This window comes from Cherax quadricarinatus, chromosome 22 (assembly GCF_038502225.1).
Source record: "Cherax quadricarinatus isolate ZL_2023a chromosome 22, ASM3850222v1, whole genome shotgun sequence".
In the NCBI taxonomy this organism is placed as follows: Eukaryota; Metazoa; Arthropoda; class Malacostraca; order Decapoda; family Parastacidae; genus Cherax; species Cherax quadricarinatus.
Genome location: NC_091313.1, coordinates 8,018,072 through 8,036,551, shown reverse-complemented (window position 1 = coordinate 8,036,551; position 18,480 = coordinate 8,018,072). Strand labels below are relative to the sequence as shown.

The following is an 18,480-nucleotide window of genomic DNA, read 5'->3' as shown; positions in this document are numbered from 1 at the left end:
TACGTTTGGACAGTTTAACCCTTTCAGGGTCGGCAGGCCCTCTCCTAAACTTGTTTTCAGGGTCGGAAATTTTAAAAGAAAAAGAAAAAAGGATTATTTTTTCTTACGAAATGATAGAGAAACTTTCCCTGATCATAATGACACCAAAAGTATGAAATTTTATGGAAAACTTACGGAATTATGCTCTCGTGAAATTGGCTGTCTTGACGATGTTTATGCATCAGCGATTTCACCCACTTTGAGCCCTATTTTCGGCCAATTCCAATGTACCAGTCGACAAAAATCATACCTACTTCCTAGAACTCCATTTTTTCTATCGAATGAGTACAAGAAACCACCCATTTACCGATTTCAACTATCCAATAACATGGTCAGAAATTGGGAATTTTGCCAATTTCACAAATAGGGTCCAGAATAAACAAGACACTAAAATAACATTATCTCTCTTCATTACTCATGTCCCCAGGCCTCTTGTTATATTTCTTTTGCTTTCCACTTTGAAATTTTATTCTCACAAAAATAGAAGATTTATGTTATGCAGACTACTGCATTCTAGAATACAACCATAAATAGCATACGAAAATACATTGCAAAGTTCCTGTTTTAAACCAAAAACATGGTCGGAGTTTTTTTTATTTCTCATTATGCACTGTATGCTGCAGGAGTTTTTTATAGTGCGCACACCGACCACATAGACCCATTCTTTCATATGTAGGCCTACCAGCTTTCTCTTGCTGGATTTGAAGGTGCTAGAATTTAGGCGTACTAGTAGGGCACCAACCCTGGCGTGCAAGCCGTACTAGCACAGCACCAACCTTGAAAGGGTTAAAGGTTAATAGAAGAGTTTTGAATTTTGAAATGTATATTACGTAAGATTCTACTGTTTGTGACTTATACCACAAGTATTTTTTATCTGGACGACCTGAAAAAGTACTTGAAGTGACATGCATTGTGTGATATTAATGTTTTAACTTTGCAGAGTGGACCATCTCGCCAAGACTTTGATTCTGATAGAGACCGTCACAGAAGTTTGATGAAATCTGACATGAGAGGAGGACGTGATTTTACTCGTGGTGCAGACTTGGGTGGACCTCCTGGAAATAAATATGGAAATACCTACGGTCTTTCTACAGTGTTCCTAGAATCGCTTGGGATTACTGGACCCCTAGTCAGCAAAGTTTTTGTGGCAAATGTGAGTATGGATTTCATGAACATTCTATGTCTTCTCGATCTCCTGCAAACGTATTGTGTTATGATATATTGTAGTGTATGTGCAGTGTATAGCAATGGTTTTAGTTTAACTTTCCTCTGGCCTGTTCTTGGACCAGTCCTAAATTTAGGAGGAGATATTAGATAAAAAACAATTCAGAACTAGGAGAATATAGGTAATGTATCGTGTGCAAATAGAATATTGTAAGAATAAGTTGGTTGGCAGACAGCAATCATCCATGGAGGTACTACTTTCCTATCATATACCATGATGAAATGGAAGGCTTTTAAATTCTGTGCACATTTGCAGAGTTACTGATTTTCTATTTCTGCTTTTTGAATATGCTAGATGCCAGGCAAATCTTAAAAATATATACCTGCTGTTCATCAATATTGATAAAATTTTTTATTGATGTTATGTTTCCTTTGCAAGTTCTTTCTTTTTTCTTTTTTTTTTTTTTTTTTTTGAGATTGGGTTGTGTACTTATTGATTCCCATAACCAATAACAGATCTTGAACGTTCATGGGATAAAATGAAATTGGCATCTTTGGTGCAAGACACGTTGTCATGAGGCATCTAACCAGTCACTGCTAACATTCAGTAGTTTGGATTATCAATTTCTCACTGTGTTTGAACAATTTACAGATTATTTGAACTCTCAAATTTGTGGAACTATTTTTGAGCATATCTGCTTTCTATTGATATTTTTGTATTGGGCAATAATGACAAGTATTTGTTGTTTTGAGAGTGGAACTCATTGGTTTTAAAAAAAAAAATTTAGATTAACCCTTTAACTGTCCAAACATAGATCTACGTTCTCTTGCCCAGTGCTCTGAATATTTTGGAAAAAAAAAAAAAAGTTTTTTTAAAGAGCACATTTTTTTTTTACATAAAGTAATGTAAAAAAGAAATTTAGGACCAGTATTTACCAAAATGTAAGACCGCGAAGTTGGCACTCGATGCTCTCTTGATGGCAACATTGAGTCCTGCTGCTTGCAGAAGTGTTGCCGTTATATGCTTTTCTCGTTTTTATTTTAATTTGCATAATTTTTATTTTATTTTTGTTAACACACTGGCCGACTCCCACCAAGGCAGGGTGGCCCGAAAAAGAAAAACTTGCACCATCATTCACTCCATCACTGTCTTGCCAGAAGGGTGCTTTACACTACTATTTTTAAACTGCAACATTAACACCCCTCCTTCAGAGTGCAGGCACTGTACTTCCCATCTCCAGGACTCGAGTCCGGCCTGCCGATTTCCCTGAATCCCTTCATAAATGTTAGTTTGCTCACACTCCAACAGCACGTCAAGTATTAAAAACCATTTGTCTCCATTCACTCCTATCAAACATGCTCACGCATGCCTGCTGGAAGTCTAAGCCCCTAGCACACAAAACCTCCTTTACCCCCTCCCTCCAACCTTTCCTAGGCGGACCCCTACCCCGCCTTTATTCCACTACAGACTGATACACTCTTGAAGTCATTCTGTTTCGCTCCATTCTATCTACATGTCCGAACCACCTCAACAACCCTTCCTCAGCCCTCTGGACAGCAGTTTTGGTAATCCTGCACCTCCTCCTAACTTCCAAACTACGAATTCTCTGCATTATATTCACACCACACATTGCCCTCAGACATGACATCTCCACTGCCTAGAGCCTTCTCCTCGCTGCAACATTCATCGCCCATGCTTGACACCCATATAAGAGCGTTGGTTAAACTATACTCTCATACATTCCCCTCTTTGCCTCCAAGGACAAAGTTTTTTGTCTCCACAGACTCCTAAGTGTGCCTCTCACCCATTTTCCTCTCATCAGTTCTATGATTCACCTCATCTTTCATAGACCCATCTGCTGACGCGTCCACTCCCAGATATCTGAATACATTCACCTCCTCCATACTATCTCCCTCTAATCTGATATCCAATCTTTCATCACCTAATCTTTTTATCCTCATAACCTTACTCTTTCCTGTATTAACTTTTAATTTTCTTCTTTTACATACCCTACCAAATTCATCCACCAACCTCTGCAACTTCTCTTCAGAATCTCCCAAGAGCACAGTGTCATCAGCAAAGGGCAACTGTGACAACTCCCACTTTGTGTGATTCTTTATCTTTTAACTCCATGCCTCTTGCCAAGACCCTTGCATTTACTTCTCTTAAAACCCCATCTATAAATATATTAAACAACCATGGTGACATCACACATCCTTGTCTAAGGCTTACTTTTACTTGGAAATAATCTCCCTCTTTCCTACATACTCTAACTTGAGCCTCACTATCCTCGTAAAAACTCTTCACTGCTTTCAGTAACCTACCTCTTATACCATACACCTGCAACATCTGCCACATTGTCCCCCTATCCACCCTGTCATACGCTTTTTCCAAATCCATAAATGCCACAAAAACCTCTTTAGCCTTATCTAAATACTGTTCACTTATGTTTTTCACTGTAAACACACCCCCTACCTTTCCTAAAGCCTCCTTTTTCATCTGCTATCTTATTCTCCATCTTACTCTTAATTCTTTCAATAATAACTCTACCATACACTTTACCAGGTATACTCAACAGACTTCTCTCTCAACACACTGGCTGTATCCCACCGAGGCGAGGTGGCCCAATAGGAAAAACGAAAGTTTCTCCTTTTACATTTAGTAATATATACAGAAGGGGTTACTAGCCCCTTGCTTCCGGCATTTTAGTCGCCTCTTACAACACGCATGGCTTACGGAGGAAGAATTCTGTTCCACTTCTCCATGGAGGTAAGAGGAAATAAACAAGAACAAGAACTAGAAAGAAAATAGAAGAAAACCCTAAGGTGTGTGTTTATATATATGCTTGTACATGTATGTGTAATGTGACCTAAGTGTAAGTAGAAGTAGCAAGACGTACCTGAAATCTTGCATGTGTATGAGACAGAAAAAAAAAAGACACCAGCAATCCTACCATCGTGTAAAACGATTACAGGCTTCAGTTTTATACTCACCTGGCAGGACGATAGTACCTCCCTGGGCGGTTGCTGTCTACCAACCTACTACCTAGTACTCAACAGACATATCCCCCTATAATTTTTGCACTCTTTTTTGTCCCCTTTGCCTTTTTACAAAGGAACTATGCATGCTCTCTGCCAATCCGTAGGTACCTTACCCTTTTCCATACATTTATTAAATAATAGCACCATCCACTCTAAAACTATATCCCCACCTGCTTTTAACATTTCTATCTTTATCCCATCAATCCCAGCTGCCCTACCCCCTTTCATTTTACCTACTGCCTCACGAACTTCCCGCCCACTCACAACTGGCTCTTCCTCACTCCTACAAGATGTTATTCCTCCTTGCTCTATGCACGAAATCACAGCTTCCCTATCTTCATCAACATTTAACAATTCCTCAAAATATTACCTCCATCTTCCCAATACCTCTAACTCTCCATTTAATAACTCTCCTCTCCTATTTTTAACTTGTAAATTCATTTGTTCTCTAGGCTTCCTTAACTTTTTAATCTCACTCCAAAGCTTTTTCTTGTTTTCAACAAAATTTGTTGATAACATCTCACCCACTCTCTCATTTGCTCTCTTTTTTACATTGCTTTACCACTCTCTTAACCTCTCTCTTTTTCTCCATATACTCTTCTCTCCTTGCATCACTTATACTTTGTAAAAACTTCTCATATGCTAACTTTTTCTCCCTTACTACTCTCTTTACATCATCATTCCACCAGTCGCTCCTCTTCCCTCCCACACCCACTTTCCTGTAACCACAAACTTCTGCTGAACACTCTAACACTACATTTTTAAACCTACCCTATACCTCTTCGACCCCATTGCCTATGCTCTCATTAGCCCATCTATCCTCCAATAGCTGTTTATATCTTACCCTAACTGCCTCCTCCTTTAGTTTATAAACCACCTGTCTCTTCCCTTGTGCTTCTATTCTCCTTGTATACCATCTACCTTTTACTTTCAGTGTAGCTACAACTAAAAAGTGATCTGATATATCTGTGGCCCCTCTGTAAACATGTACATCCTGAAGTCTACTCAACAGTCTTTTATCTACCAATACATAATCCAACAAACTACTGTCGTTTTGCCCTTCATCATATCTTGTATACTTATTTATTCTTAAAATATGTATTACCTATAACTAAACCCCTTTCTATACAAAGTTCAATCTAAGGGCTCCCATTATCATTTACACCTGGCACCTCAGACTTACCTACCACACCCTCTCTGAAAGTTTCTCCTACTTTAGCATTCAGGTCCCCTACCACAATTACTCTCTCACTTGGTTCAAAGGTTCCTATACATTCACTTAATATCTCCCAAAATCTCTCTCTCTCCTCTACATTCCTCTCTTCTCCAGGTGCATACTCGCTTATTATGACCCACTTTTCGCATCCAACCTTTACTTTAATCCACATAATCCTTGAATTTACACATTTGTATTCTCTTTTCTCCTTCCATAACTGATCCTTCAACATTATTGCTACCCTTTCCTTAGCTCTAACTCTCTCAGATACTCCAGATTTAATCCCATTTATTTTCCGCCACCGAAACTCCCCTATCCCCTTCAGCTTTGTTTCGCTTAGGGCCAGGACATCCAACTTCTTTTCATTCGTAACATCTGCAATCATCTTTTTCTTGTCATCCACACTACATCCACGCACATTCAAGCATCCCAGTTTTATAAAGTTTTTCTTCTCTTTTTTAGTAAATGTTTACAGGAGAAGGGGTTACTAGCCCATTGCTCCCGGCATTTTAGTCGCCTCACACGACACGCATGGCTTACGGAGGAAAGATTCTTTTCCACTTCCCCATGGACAATAGAAGAAATAAAGAAGAACAATTTATAATAGTTCTTGTGATTTTGTAGCGAATCTTTATTCTGACGCTAATATTAGGTACTAAAGTAGTACTCAAATAATAATCATCACACTGACAGGTGAAAATTTTCACCTGCCTTGATCATTTACTATTTCCTAGAAATATATACAAAGTATTTTTAGGTCTCAGCAATGTTTTAGACATGCTGGATTATACATGAAACTTCTTGAAGCATGGTGTTTATGATGAGTTTCAGTAAACTGTTGACAGGGTAAGGAGTGGTTTGACACTTAATGATCTTGCACTGCTGCAGAGAACCCCTGGCTTTAGTTGTTTCCACTGTTCTGTCTAGCTCTGTTTGTCTTTCTATCTGCCTGTGTGTGTCAGTCTGTCAGTCTGTCTGCCTGTGTGTGCCTGTCTTTCTGTCTGCCTGTGTGTATTTGTCTTTCTGTTTGCCTGTGTGTGTGTGTCTTTGTCTACCTATCTTTGTGTGTGTGTGTGTGTCTGTGTGTGTGTGTGTGTGTGTGTGTCTGTCTGTCTGTCTGTCTGTCTGTCTGTCTGTCTTTCCGTTTGCTTGTCGTACAGAGCGGCTCATAAAACATGTATTACACATGTTGCAGTAGTCGCGTCTGATTCCTGATGAAGTGAAATGCTTATTACTTGCCACTGAGTTGCCAATCATGCTTATTATGTCTTAACAAGCACTGTATATCACTTTGTTTGGAATTTTTGGGTTATCCTAGGTAATTTATACTATGTATAGTTGTACTTAAGTGTACACGTGAGAGACAGATAGACAGAGAGATATAGACAGATATATAGACAGACAGAGATATATAGACAGATATAGACAAAGAGATATAGACAGATATAGATGGAGAGACAGCCAGTAGTATCAAAAATGAAAAAATATTGGACAAATGCTACACTTGGTTATTGTCGAGGTTTTTGATATTTCCTCACCACTTATGGCTACATCCATCACTTTCCTCTTAAAAGGGGAGTGTTAATATGACATATCAGTGAATCCCTGGTGTTTGCTATGCTATTTGCTCTAGCAAATAGCATACTAAGTGGTCCCAGATTTTTTTAATACTGCGCACACCGAGTGTTAAGACTCACTCTGTGCTGACGAGGCATGTCAGGCCAATCGTGCAAAATTTGGAGGTAGGAAAAATAAAACATAGATCTACGTTTGGAGCACTGGCAGTAAGAACGTAGATCTACGTTTGTACCGTTAAGGGGTTAATGCTTGGAATATACCATAATGTTCAATATGCTTATGATTTCATGGCACATTAATCCAAAGCAAAAGCAATGCATATTGTCATAGCTGTGTGCCTGTAGGTTATGCATCAGTTGATAATTGTTGCTATTATTGTTGCCCTACTTCCAAGCTTGCTAAAGCTTGGAGGTAGGGCCTAAGTTTCTAATACAGGCAGGTATTGCTTGGATAGCAGGTTAGGTTCTGGGCTATTGCTGTAAAGTAAAAATTTCTATCAGGTGAAATACGTATAGCCTTTTTCACTTTGAAATGCATATAAAAGCCTGATAGCATGTTTTCACTATCATATATTAAGTGAGCAATAGAGCTAGGCCTGTAAAATGCATATACTTTTGATATACCTTTGAAGAGTTTCGAGAGGTTTCTCTACTCTCTGAGTGCAGCCATGGGCCAGGCTCTTCTGGTTCTTGCCTAGTCAGCCAGGCTGTTGCTGCTGGAGGCTTGCTGCCCCACATATCCATCACAGCCTGGATGATCTGGCACCTGGTGAAGATACTTGTCCAGTTTCCTCTTGAAGGCTTCTACACTTGTTCCAGCCATGTTTCTGATATCTTCTGGTAAGATTTTGAAAGTCTAGAACCCTGAATGTTGATGCAGTGTTCCCTTATTGACCCCCACCACAGCCCTGCTCCCCACTGGGTTTATTTTACACTTCTTTCCATATCTCTCACTCCATTAAGTTATGGCAGTGTGCAGATTTGGGACCAGGCTCTCTAAGTACTTTCCAGGTATATATTATTGTGTATCTCTCTCCTCTGCTCCATTGAGTACATGTTCAAGACCTGAAGGTTTTCCCAGTAATTTAGGTGCTTCACTGGCTCAGTGTGAGCCATAAACGATCTCTGTATTTGTTCCAGCTCTGATATTTCTCCTGTTTTGAATGGGGCCGTCAGCACTGAGCAATATTCTAAGCGAGAGAGCTCGAGCGATTTGAAGAGTGTGTCACCTTTGACATTATTTCCCTTGTTTTGAAAGTTCTCAGTACCCACCCCATTATCCTCCTGGTTGTGAAATTTTTTGTCTTGTTATGGTCTTTAAAAGGAAGGTTTGCAGACATAATTATTCCCAGGCTTTTATGTGTTCCTTTCATTCTATTTGATGACCCTCTTGAGTTTTGTATATAGTGTTCCTTTTGAGTTCTTCATTCTTTCCATACCTAAGCAGCTGGAACTTATCACCATTGAACGTCATGTTGTTCTCAACTGCCCGCTGGAAAACCCTGCTTATGTCTTTCTGTACTTTTTCCATATCCTCTACTCTAGTGACTTCCATGCTTATTTTAGTGTCATCTGCAAATGATGATACAAAAGTGTGACAGGTGTTTTTATCTATGCTATGAGGATGAGAAACAGCAGAGGTAAAAAGCTCAGTACCTTGGGGCACTGAGCTTTTGACCCCGTTGATGCTGGATCTTGCCCTGTTCATTACTGCTTTTTGTGTTAGGAACCCGAAGATCCACCTGCTTACCTTCCTTTTAATGCCCATGGCCTTCATTGTGTGCACTATCACTCCCTGATCGCCTTTGTCTAACGCTTTTGCAAAATCTGTGTAAATCACACCTGCGTTTTGGTAATTCTGTCATAATGGTTCTGCAGCTGTGACAGGCATGATCGTCCTGCTCTAAAACCATGCTGGTTCGGGTTATGCTGATTGTGCTGGTCCATGAAATTTGTAATCTGCCTTCTCATCACACTTTTGAAGATATTTATGATGCTGGTGTGTAATTTTTAGCTAGTACTATACTACCTCCCTTACGTAAAGGAGCTATGTCTGCACTCTTTATGGCCTCTAGTATTTCACCTAGATGTAAGCTCTTTCTGTAAAGAATGCTGAGTGCTCGTGGTAATGGTACTTTGCACTTCTTTATGAACAAACAGCATTCCATGAATCTGGTCCAGGTGCTGAGTGAGGGAGCAATGTTGTCCACTTCTAATGTCAGTTAGTTGGTCTGCGCTGCCTTCTTGTGGAGTGAAAAATAATACTGCATTTTCTACCTTGCTGTCATTTTGTGGGTTGCTGAACACTTGACTTGTACTGTTCTTTTAGGAATTCACTTACACAGTACTCGCATTGCTTACCTTGTAATTTTTTCGTCCTTAGCTTATAGTGAGTGGTGAATGAATTTATTGTAGGAAATCTGAATAAATGAAGAATAGGTATTATTGAAAACTGCTGCATTAGTGAAATGCCATAAAGCAAAGTGCTGTAAAGCCTGGCCTGCCTGTATAATTAAATATCTGCATTGTAAAGCTCAGGCCAGTTCAAAGAGGCATTAACAAGTTACTGCATGGAAACTAATATTACAGTATCTTCAAAGTAAATTGGCAATTAAACAATCTAAAATAAATCTAAAAGTGTCTAGTATCATACACTGGCTTCTGGAGGTTTGAACCTGATCAGTCGAGACATTCTCCAATTATTGCATCTAAACTTATTTAATGAAATTGCTAAATTTAAACTTAAAATCAGTGCAAAGTTTCTTTTGTGGAAAATGCCCAAGAGACTAAAAGCTTGAAGTTGTCTTGAAGATGTTCTCCACTTTTTACACAGATACCAGTTATCCAGGTTTAGTGACTTATTCACAAATAACCCACATATAGAAGAGAGTAGCTTACGACGATGTTTCGGTCCGACTTAGACCATTTACAAAGTCACAGTGTGACTTGTAAATGGTCCAAGTCGGATCAAAACGTCGTCGTAAGCTACTCTCTTCTATATGCGGGTTATTTGTGTATCGTTCCAGTCACGGTATTGTGCCATTTTTGTTATTTAGTGACTTATTAGTAAATTAGCCTTCAGTGTTTGTGTGTACACCCTAAACTTATTGGATACCATCTTATCCTTCACCCTGTCAGGGTGATAGCCAGGGTCCAAGAATTGAAAAAAAAAAAATCTTGAAGAATTAAAAGTATTTTTCTATAGGTAATAAAACAAAAAAAAATTCTGATCAGTAGTTTCCAAGTTATAGAGGCGTGAAGTTAACCCACAATAACCGGGTGGCGACAGCATCCGCAACTTCCGTAAAGTCACATTTTTTTATTTTACTGTTTTCTTCCTTTTTTCTTTTCTAATTTTATTTTTTCCAGTAACTTCTATGGCCTGTGAGACCAATATAATGCATAATGTATATATGTACACTCGTTATATTCAACACAGTAACCACACTAATATTTTCATTATTATTTTGTTTACAGGAATTGTTTACAACAAAAAACAAGCAAAAATGTTGTATATTAGTAATGTTCTACTATATACAGTGGAACCTCTACTTACCAGTTTAATCCATTCCGTAACCTTGCTCGCATCTAGATTTACATGTTTGCAGAGTCAATTTTCCTCATTTAAATTAATTGAAATGCAATTAATCCATTCCGACTCTCTTGAGGCACGACAAGATACTTCAATATTTCGCTAATATCATCTATGCGGCATATTTATCTATCACAATTCATCTTACTATGACACAATAAACAATATCAATGAAATAGAAATCCTGTATCTACTTTAGAATGAATAAAATGTCATTACGTATGTGGCTTCGGCGGCGTCGACAGCGGCAGTGGATGAGTGTCTGGGTTCCATTGTACGATTTGGTACCATTGTACCATGGTACAATGTACCATATGGTTCAAAACCATAAAATTCCTCTTCAGATCCACTTCCATCAGTGTTAGAACTACAATTTAGGAAGAGGAGTCAGAATTCGATATTTTAAGTAATTGTTCATTAAATAATTATTTATGTATACTGTACATTTTTTTTTCAGCTTGACTACAAAGTTGATGATAAAATGTTGAAAGATGTTTTCAAGATAGCTGGCAAAGTTAGCAGTGTAGAAATCAGTAAAGATCAGGATGGAAAGAGCCGTGGATTTGGAGTTGTTGGTATGTTCTCTTCATGTTTTTTAATTATGGCTTAATAAATCATTTCTGGAAACTTGTTAATTGATTCAGTCTGTTTTCAATTTTCTATCTTTTACTTTGTTACTCTTGTGTAATAATATTTTATCATTTATATTAATTCTTAGTATTTTATACAATAAATATGTACTACAGGTCTCCCTCAACATTAGCGAGGGTAGGGGATCAAGACCCTCGCGAATGTTGAAAAATCGCGAATGTTTGGTGCCCCAATATATTGTAGCGAAATATAATACAATACCTTAACCTATTGAACCATGAACAGTCGCAAAACACATAAAAACAACGTAAAATGTACACGTGTATATACATACATGCTCCTCCCACTTGTATATTTGTCCAGTCTCTTTTTAAAGCTACACAAGGTCCTATCGAAGCTAAAACCTTGGGTAGCTTCAAATTTAGGCTGGATAAATACATGAGTGAGACGTGTTGGAATCGAGAGGGACTTGTACGTGAGTAAATAGAATTTTTTTTTTTTTAAAAGTCGGCCGTCTCCCACTGAGGAGTCCCACTCAAATCCACCCCATCTCACTTGTGTATTTATCCAACCCAAATTATAAGCTATCCAATATTTTAGCACATAAGTAATTGGAATTATCACAGCTTATTGCTTGGGTAGCATTGAAAATTGGGATGGGCAAATATTCTGCTAGTGGGATTGATATTGAAGGACCTGCTGATATTATTTATACCATTTCTACACTAATGCAGTAGTCTGCATAACAGTAAATCTTATATTTTTTGTGAGAATAAAAATTCGAAGTGGAAAGTAAAAGTATGTAAGAGGGGCGTGGGGACGTGACTAATGAAAAGAGGAAATGTTATTTTAGTGCCAGGAATGTCTTGTTAATTGGTAGACAGCAACCACCCAGGGAGGTACTACCGTCCTGCCAAGTGAGTGTAAAACGAAAGTCTGTAATTGTTTTACATGATGGTAGGATTGCTGGTGTCTTTTGTCTGTCTCATAAATATGCAAGATTACAGGTATGTCTTATTATTTCTACTTACACTTAGGTCACACTACACATACATGTACACGTTTATTTATACACACTCATCTGAGTTTTCTTTGATTTTATCTTAATAGTTCTTGGTCTTATTACTTTTCCTTTTATATCCATGGGGAAGTGGAATAAGAATCTTTCCTCTGTAAGCCATGCGTGTTGTAAAAGTCAACTAAAATGCAGGGAACAATGGGCTAGTAACCCTTTTTCCTGTAAAGATTACTAAAAAGAATAAGAAGAAAATGTCAAAGTGGGAAGTCTGAATGTGCGTGGATGTTGTACAAATGATAGGAAAGAGATAATTGTGGATGTTATGAATGAGAAGAAGCTGGATGTCCTGGCTTTAAGTGAAACAAAGCTGAAGGGGGTGGGAGAGTTTCAATGGAGAGGAATAAATGGTATTAGGTCAGGGGTTTCAAATAGTTAGAGCTAAAGAAGGAGTAGCAATAATGTTGAAGGATAAGCTATGGCAGGAAAAGAGGGATAAATAAATGTATTAATTCAAGGATTATGTGGAGTAAAATAAAGATTGGATGTGAAAAGTGGGTTATAATAAGCGTGTATGCACCTGGAGAAGAGAGAAGTGTAGAGGAGAGAGAGATTTTGGGAAATGTTGAGTGAATGCATGGGGAGTTTTGAATCAAGTGTGAGAGTAATGGTGGTTGGGGATTTCAATGCTAAAGTGGGTAAAAATGTTATGGAGGGAGTAGTAGGTAAATTTGGGGTGCCAGGGGTAAATGTAAATGGGGAGCCTTTAATTGAGCTATGTGTAGAAAAAGATTTGGTAATAAGTAATACATATTTTATGAAAGAGGATAAATAAATATACAAGGTATGATGCAGCACGTAATGAAAGTAGTTTATTAGATTATGTATTGGTGGATAAAAGGTTGATGGGTAGGCTCCAGGATGTACATGTTTATTGAGGGGCAACTGATATATCGGATCATTATTTAGTTGTAGCTACAGTTAGAGTAAGAGGTAGATGGGAAAAGAGGAAGGTGGCAACAATAAGTAAGAGGGAGGTGAAAGTGTATAAACTAGGGAGGAAGAAGTTCGGGTGAGATATAAGCGAGTATTGGCAGAAAGGTGGGCTAGTGCAAGGATGAGGTGTGGGGGGGGGGGGTTGAAGAGGGTTGGAATACTTTTAAAAATGCAGTATTAGAATGTGGGGCAGAAGTTTGTGGTTATGGGAGGGTGGGGGCAGGAGGAAAGAGGAGTAATTTGTGGAATGATGAAGTAAAGGGTGTGATAAAAGAGAAAAAGTTAGCTTATGAGAGATTTTTACAAAGCAGAAGTGTTATAAGAAGAGCAGGGTATATGGAGAGTAAAAGAAAGGTGAAGAGAGTGGTGAGAGAGTGCAAAAGGAGAGCAGATGATAGAGTGGGAGAGGCACTGTCACAAAATTTTAATGAAAATAAGAAAAAAATTTGGAGTGAGTTAAACAAGTTAAGAGAGCCTAGGGAAAGTATGGATTTGTCAGTTAAAAACAGAGTAGGGGAGTTAGTAGATGGGGAGATGGAGGTATTAGGCAGATGGCAAGAATATTTTGAGGAACTTTTAAATGTTGAGGAAGAAAGAGAGGCAGTAATTTCATGCACTGGTCAGGGAGGTATACCATCTTTTAGGAGTGAAGAAGAGCAGAATGTAAGTGTGGGGGAGGTACGCGAGGCATTACGTAGAATGAAAGGGGGTAAAGCGGTAAAGCAGTTGGAACTGATGGGATCATGACAGAATTGTTAAAAGCAGGGGGGGATATAGTGTTGGAGTGGTTGGTACTTTCGTTTAATAAATGTATGAAAGAGGAGAAAGTACCTAGGGATTGGCGGAGAGCATGTATAGTCCCTTTATATAAAGGGAAAGGGGACAAAAGAGATTGTAAAAATTATAGAGAAATAAGTTTACTGAGTATACCAGGAAAAGTGGACGGTAGGGTTATAATTGAAAGAATTAGAGGTAAGACAGAATGTAGGATGGCAGATGAGCAAGGAGGTTTCAGTTGGTAGGGGATGTGTAGATCAAGTGTTTACATTGAAGCATATATGTGAACAGTATTTAGATAAAGGTAGGGAAGTTTTTATTGCATTTATGGATTTAGAAAAGGCATATGATAGAGTGGATAGAGGAGCAATGTGGCAGATGTTGCAAGTTTATGGAATAGGTGGTAAGTTACTAAATGCTGTAAAGAGTTTTTATGAGGATAGTGAGGCTCAGGTTAGGGTGTGTAGAAGAGAGGGAGAATACTTCCCGGTAAAAGTAGGTCTTAGACAGGGATGTGTAATGTCACCATGGTTGTTTAATATATTTATAGATGGGGTTGTAAAAGAAGTAAATGCTAGGGTGTTCGGGAGAGGGGTGGGATTAAATTTTGATTAATCAAATTCAAACTGGGAATTGACACAGTTACTTTTTGCTGATGATACTGTGCTTATGGGAGATTCTAAAGAAAAATTGCAAGGGTTAGTGGATGAGTTTGGGAATGAGCATAAAGGTAGAAAGTTGAAAGTGAACATAGAAAAGAGTAAGGTGATGAGGGTATCAAATGATTTAGATAAAGAAAAATTGGATATCAAATTGGGGAGGAGGAGTATGGAAGAAGTGAATGTTTTCAGATACTTGGGAGTTGACGTGTCGGCGGATGGATTTATGAAGGATGAGGTTAATCATAGAATTGATGAGGGAAAAAAGGTGAGTGGTGCATTGAGGTATATGTGGAGTCAAAAAACGTTATCTATGGAGGCAAAGAAGGGAATGTATGAAAGTATAGTAGTACCAACTTTCTTATATGGGTGTGAAGCTTGGGTGGTAAATGCAGCAGCGAGGAGACGGTTGGAGGCAGTGGAGATGTCCTGTTTAAGGGCAATGTGTGGTGTAAATATTATGCAGAAAATTCGGAGTGTGGAAATTAGGAAAAGGTGTGAAGTTAATAAAAGTATTAGTCAGAGGGCAGAAGAGGGGTTGTTGAGGTGGTTTGGTCATTTACAGAGAATGGATCAAAGTAGAATGACATGAAAAGCATATAAATCTATAGGGGAAGGAAGGCGGGGTAGGGGTCATCCTCGAAAGGGTTGGAGAGAGGGGGTAAAGGAGGTTTTGTGGGCGAGGGGGCTTGGACTTCCAGCAAGCGTGCATGAGCGTGTTACATAGGACTGAATGGAGACGAATGGTACTTGGGACCTGACGATCTGTTGGAGTGTGAGCAGGGTAATATTTAGTGAAGGGATTCAGGGAAACCGGTTATTTTCATATAGTTGGACTTGAGTCCTGGAAATGGGAAGTACAATGCCTGCACTTTAAAGGAGGGGTTTGGGATATTGGCAGTTTGGAGGGATATGTTGTATATCTTCATATGTATATGCATCTAAACTGTTGTATTCTGAGCACCTCTGCAAAAACAGTGATAATGTGTGAGTGTGGTAAACGTGTTGAGTGATGATGAAAGTATTTTCTTTTTGGGGATTTTCTTTATTTTTTTGGTCACCCTGCCACGGTGGGAGACGGCCGACTTGTTGAAAAAAAAAAAGAGAAAAAAAAATTATTACAATATTGCATAACATTGAATCTTCTATTTATTGTATGAAAAATCAATATGTAACTAATGAATAGAGGAAATCTTGTAGATGAATGATTGAGAGAACTGACAAGTTGATAAATTAGACACATGTGCAACACTTGGGTATCTTAAATGAGGAAAAGTTTTGCGCCACAGTGGCTTCATCAGTCCATACAAAGGAGAATGCAGAAGAACGCGAGTAGTCTGAAGTAATCAGTATCACAACCTTCAGTTGATGTGATCAGTCCATCAGTCTTGAAAAGAATACATGGACATATGGATCCTTAGGCAAGTGAAGAATTCCTTGTTTTAAGATCCATGTGTCTAATTTATCAACTTGTCAGTTCTCTGAACCATTCATCTACATTCCTGTCAGACACAGCACCTTGGGATCTGAATCCTGGGAATTCTTCACTTGCCTAAACTTTAGGCATGACCTACTTTCACATTTGGATTTGTCAAATGTGATACCACCTATGACTGCTGCACCTCACCTGCCTACAGTATATAAGCCACTTAATTGCACATATGCTGTATTCTTTTCAAGATTGATATACTGATCACATCGACTCAAGGCTGATTACTACTACTGTCCTTCATCATTCTTCTTTGTATATACTATTGAAGCCACTGTGTGACGAAACATATCCTCATTAACCCTTTCAGGGTCCACAGGCCCTCTCAGAGACTTGTTCTCAGGGTCCCAAAATTTAAAAAAAAAAAAAAAAAATATTATGAAAAGATAGAGAATCTTTTCCCAATCATAATGACACCGAAAGTGTGAAATTTGATGGAAAACTTAGGGAATTATGCTCTCGCAAAGTTAGCGGTCTCAACAATGTTTGTGCATCGGCGATTTTGCCCACTTTGAGCCCTATTTTCGGCCAATTTCAATGTACTAGCCGACAAAAATTATAAAAAATTTGCTAGAACTCCATTTTTTCTATCAAATGAGTACAAGAAACCACCAATTTACCGATTTCAACTATCCAATACGGTGGTCAGAATTTAGCATTTTGCCAATTTCACACAAATTTCAAAAGATGCCAATTTCCAAATAGGGTTCAGAAAAAGAAGAAAGACATTCCTGGCACTAAAATAAAATTTCCTCCGTTCATTAGTCATGTGCCCAGGATCCTCTTACATTTCTTTTGCTTTCCACTTTGAATTTTTATTCTCACAAAAAATAGAAGATTTACTGTTATGCAGACTACTGCATTAGTGTAGAAATGGTATAAATAATATCGGCGCACTTGTGAAAGAATATTAGACTCGCCAGTTGATGTGTATTGGACGCTAAGCATGATTTGTTTACTTTTGAACTTTGGTAAAAATCGAACATTTCTGCTACTTGGAGCTCAATTTCAAGGTACTTTTCATGGTAAAACCAGTCAAAATCATCTCAATTTCTGTGATATGTCTTCCATTCTATACAATGAGACCAGGTAAACTAGAATACAACAATAAATACCATACGAAAATATAGTGCAAAGTCGCTGTTTTAATCCAGAAACACAGTTGAGTTTTTTTTTCTCTCTCATTATGCACTGTGTGCTGCAGGATTTTTTTTATACTGTGCACACTGACCACATAGACACATTTTCATATGATATGTAGGCCTACTAGCTTTCTCTCACTAGATTTGAAGGTGCTAGAATTTAGGCGTACTAGTACGTCATGGACCCTGGTGCTTAAGCCGTACTAGTACGTCGGAAACCCTGAAAGGGTTAGATACCCAAGTGTTGCACATATATCTAATTTATCAGAGGAAATGTTCCAGTGCACGTGAATTCTTGCCTTTTTTTATTCTAAACCCTATTTTGAAATAGGAATATTTTAAAATTTGTGTGTAATTGGCTAAATTACCAATTTCTGATCACTATTGTGTAGTTGACATAGTTGATTTGGCAATTTCGTGTGTTCAGTCAATAAAATGGAAGACATATTATTGAAATAGCTAAGAATTTGGTCGACTGGAACAATGTAATTGGCCTAAAATAGGACTCAAAGTTGACAGAATTGCTGATGTATAAATATCACTGACGTGGGAAAATTCGCAAAAGTGTAATTTTGTCAATTTTCCGTCAAATTTCTTACTTTTTATTTTATTACCTTCAGAAAAAAGTTTACTATTTCATAAGAAAAACTAACATTTTTTTTTTTTTAAATTCTTGGACAGTGTGGACAAGTTTCTGATAATGGGGTCTGGGCAGTAAAAGGGCTAAAGTAAATGATTTTTGTACAGTTTAAATATGAAAGTTATCCCCCTCTTCAGTGGCCGTCACATATAAGTAAGTCATTGAGGTTGGGGGACCCTCATGTAGTTATACTTTATGATCTCAGCTCAGCTCACATAAACTGTAAGTAGTAAATTTTGGTTTAGATATGAGGGAATGGGTTTGCGTGGTGAGTGTGCATGGTATAAAAGAATTCTTCCACGTGTTGCATGATGGGAAAAGCAAAACTTTGTCCATATGTGTAGTTTAAAATTGCTAATTTCAGGTGTTTTCTAAGATGGTTTTAATAGTTTTATTGGCCATTTCTTGGTACCATGTGATGGAATTGAAGACATTTTATGGAAATATAAACAATTTTTGGTTAGTTTTTAAGTAGCTTGAAATTGTGCTGAAAGTTATAAAAATATTAATTTTTGTGCAATTTTTCTGAGGATACGTAAAA

The 18,480-nt window shown here is 38.1% G+C and overlaps 1 protein-coding gene across 2 annotated transcripts in view; it reads left to right on the top strand.

Moving 5' to 3' along the window:
- rump (heterogeneous nuclear ribonucleoprotein rumpelstiltskin) overlaps positions 1 to 18,480 on the top strand; it is a 170,214-nt gene that overhangs the window by 133,193 nt on the left and 18,541 nt on the right. For both annotated transcript variants that reach the window (XM_053778279.2, XM_053778278.2), the window contains 2 exons: positions 980 to 1,192; positions 11,088 to 11,205. In XM_053778279.2, the coding sequence (XP_053634254.1) occupies positions 980 to 1,192; positions 11,088 to 11,205 (331 nt within the window). The remainder of the gene's footprint in view (positions 1 to 979; positions 1,193 to 11,087; positions 11,206 to 18,480) is intronic.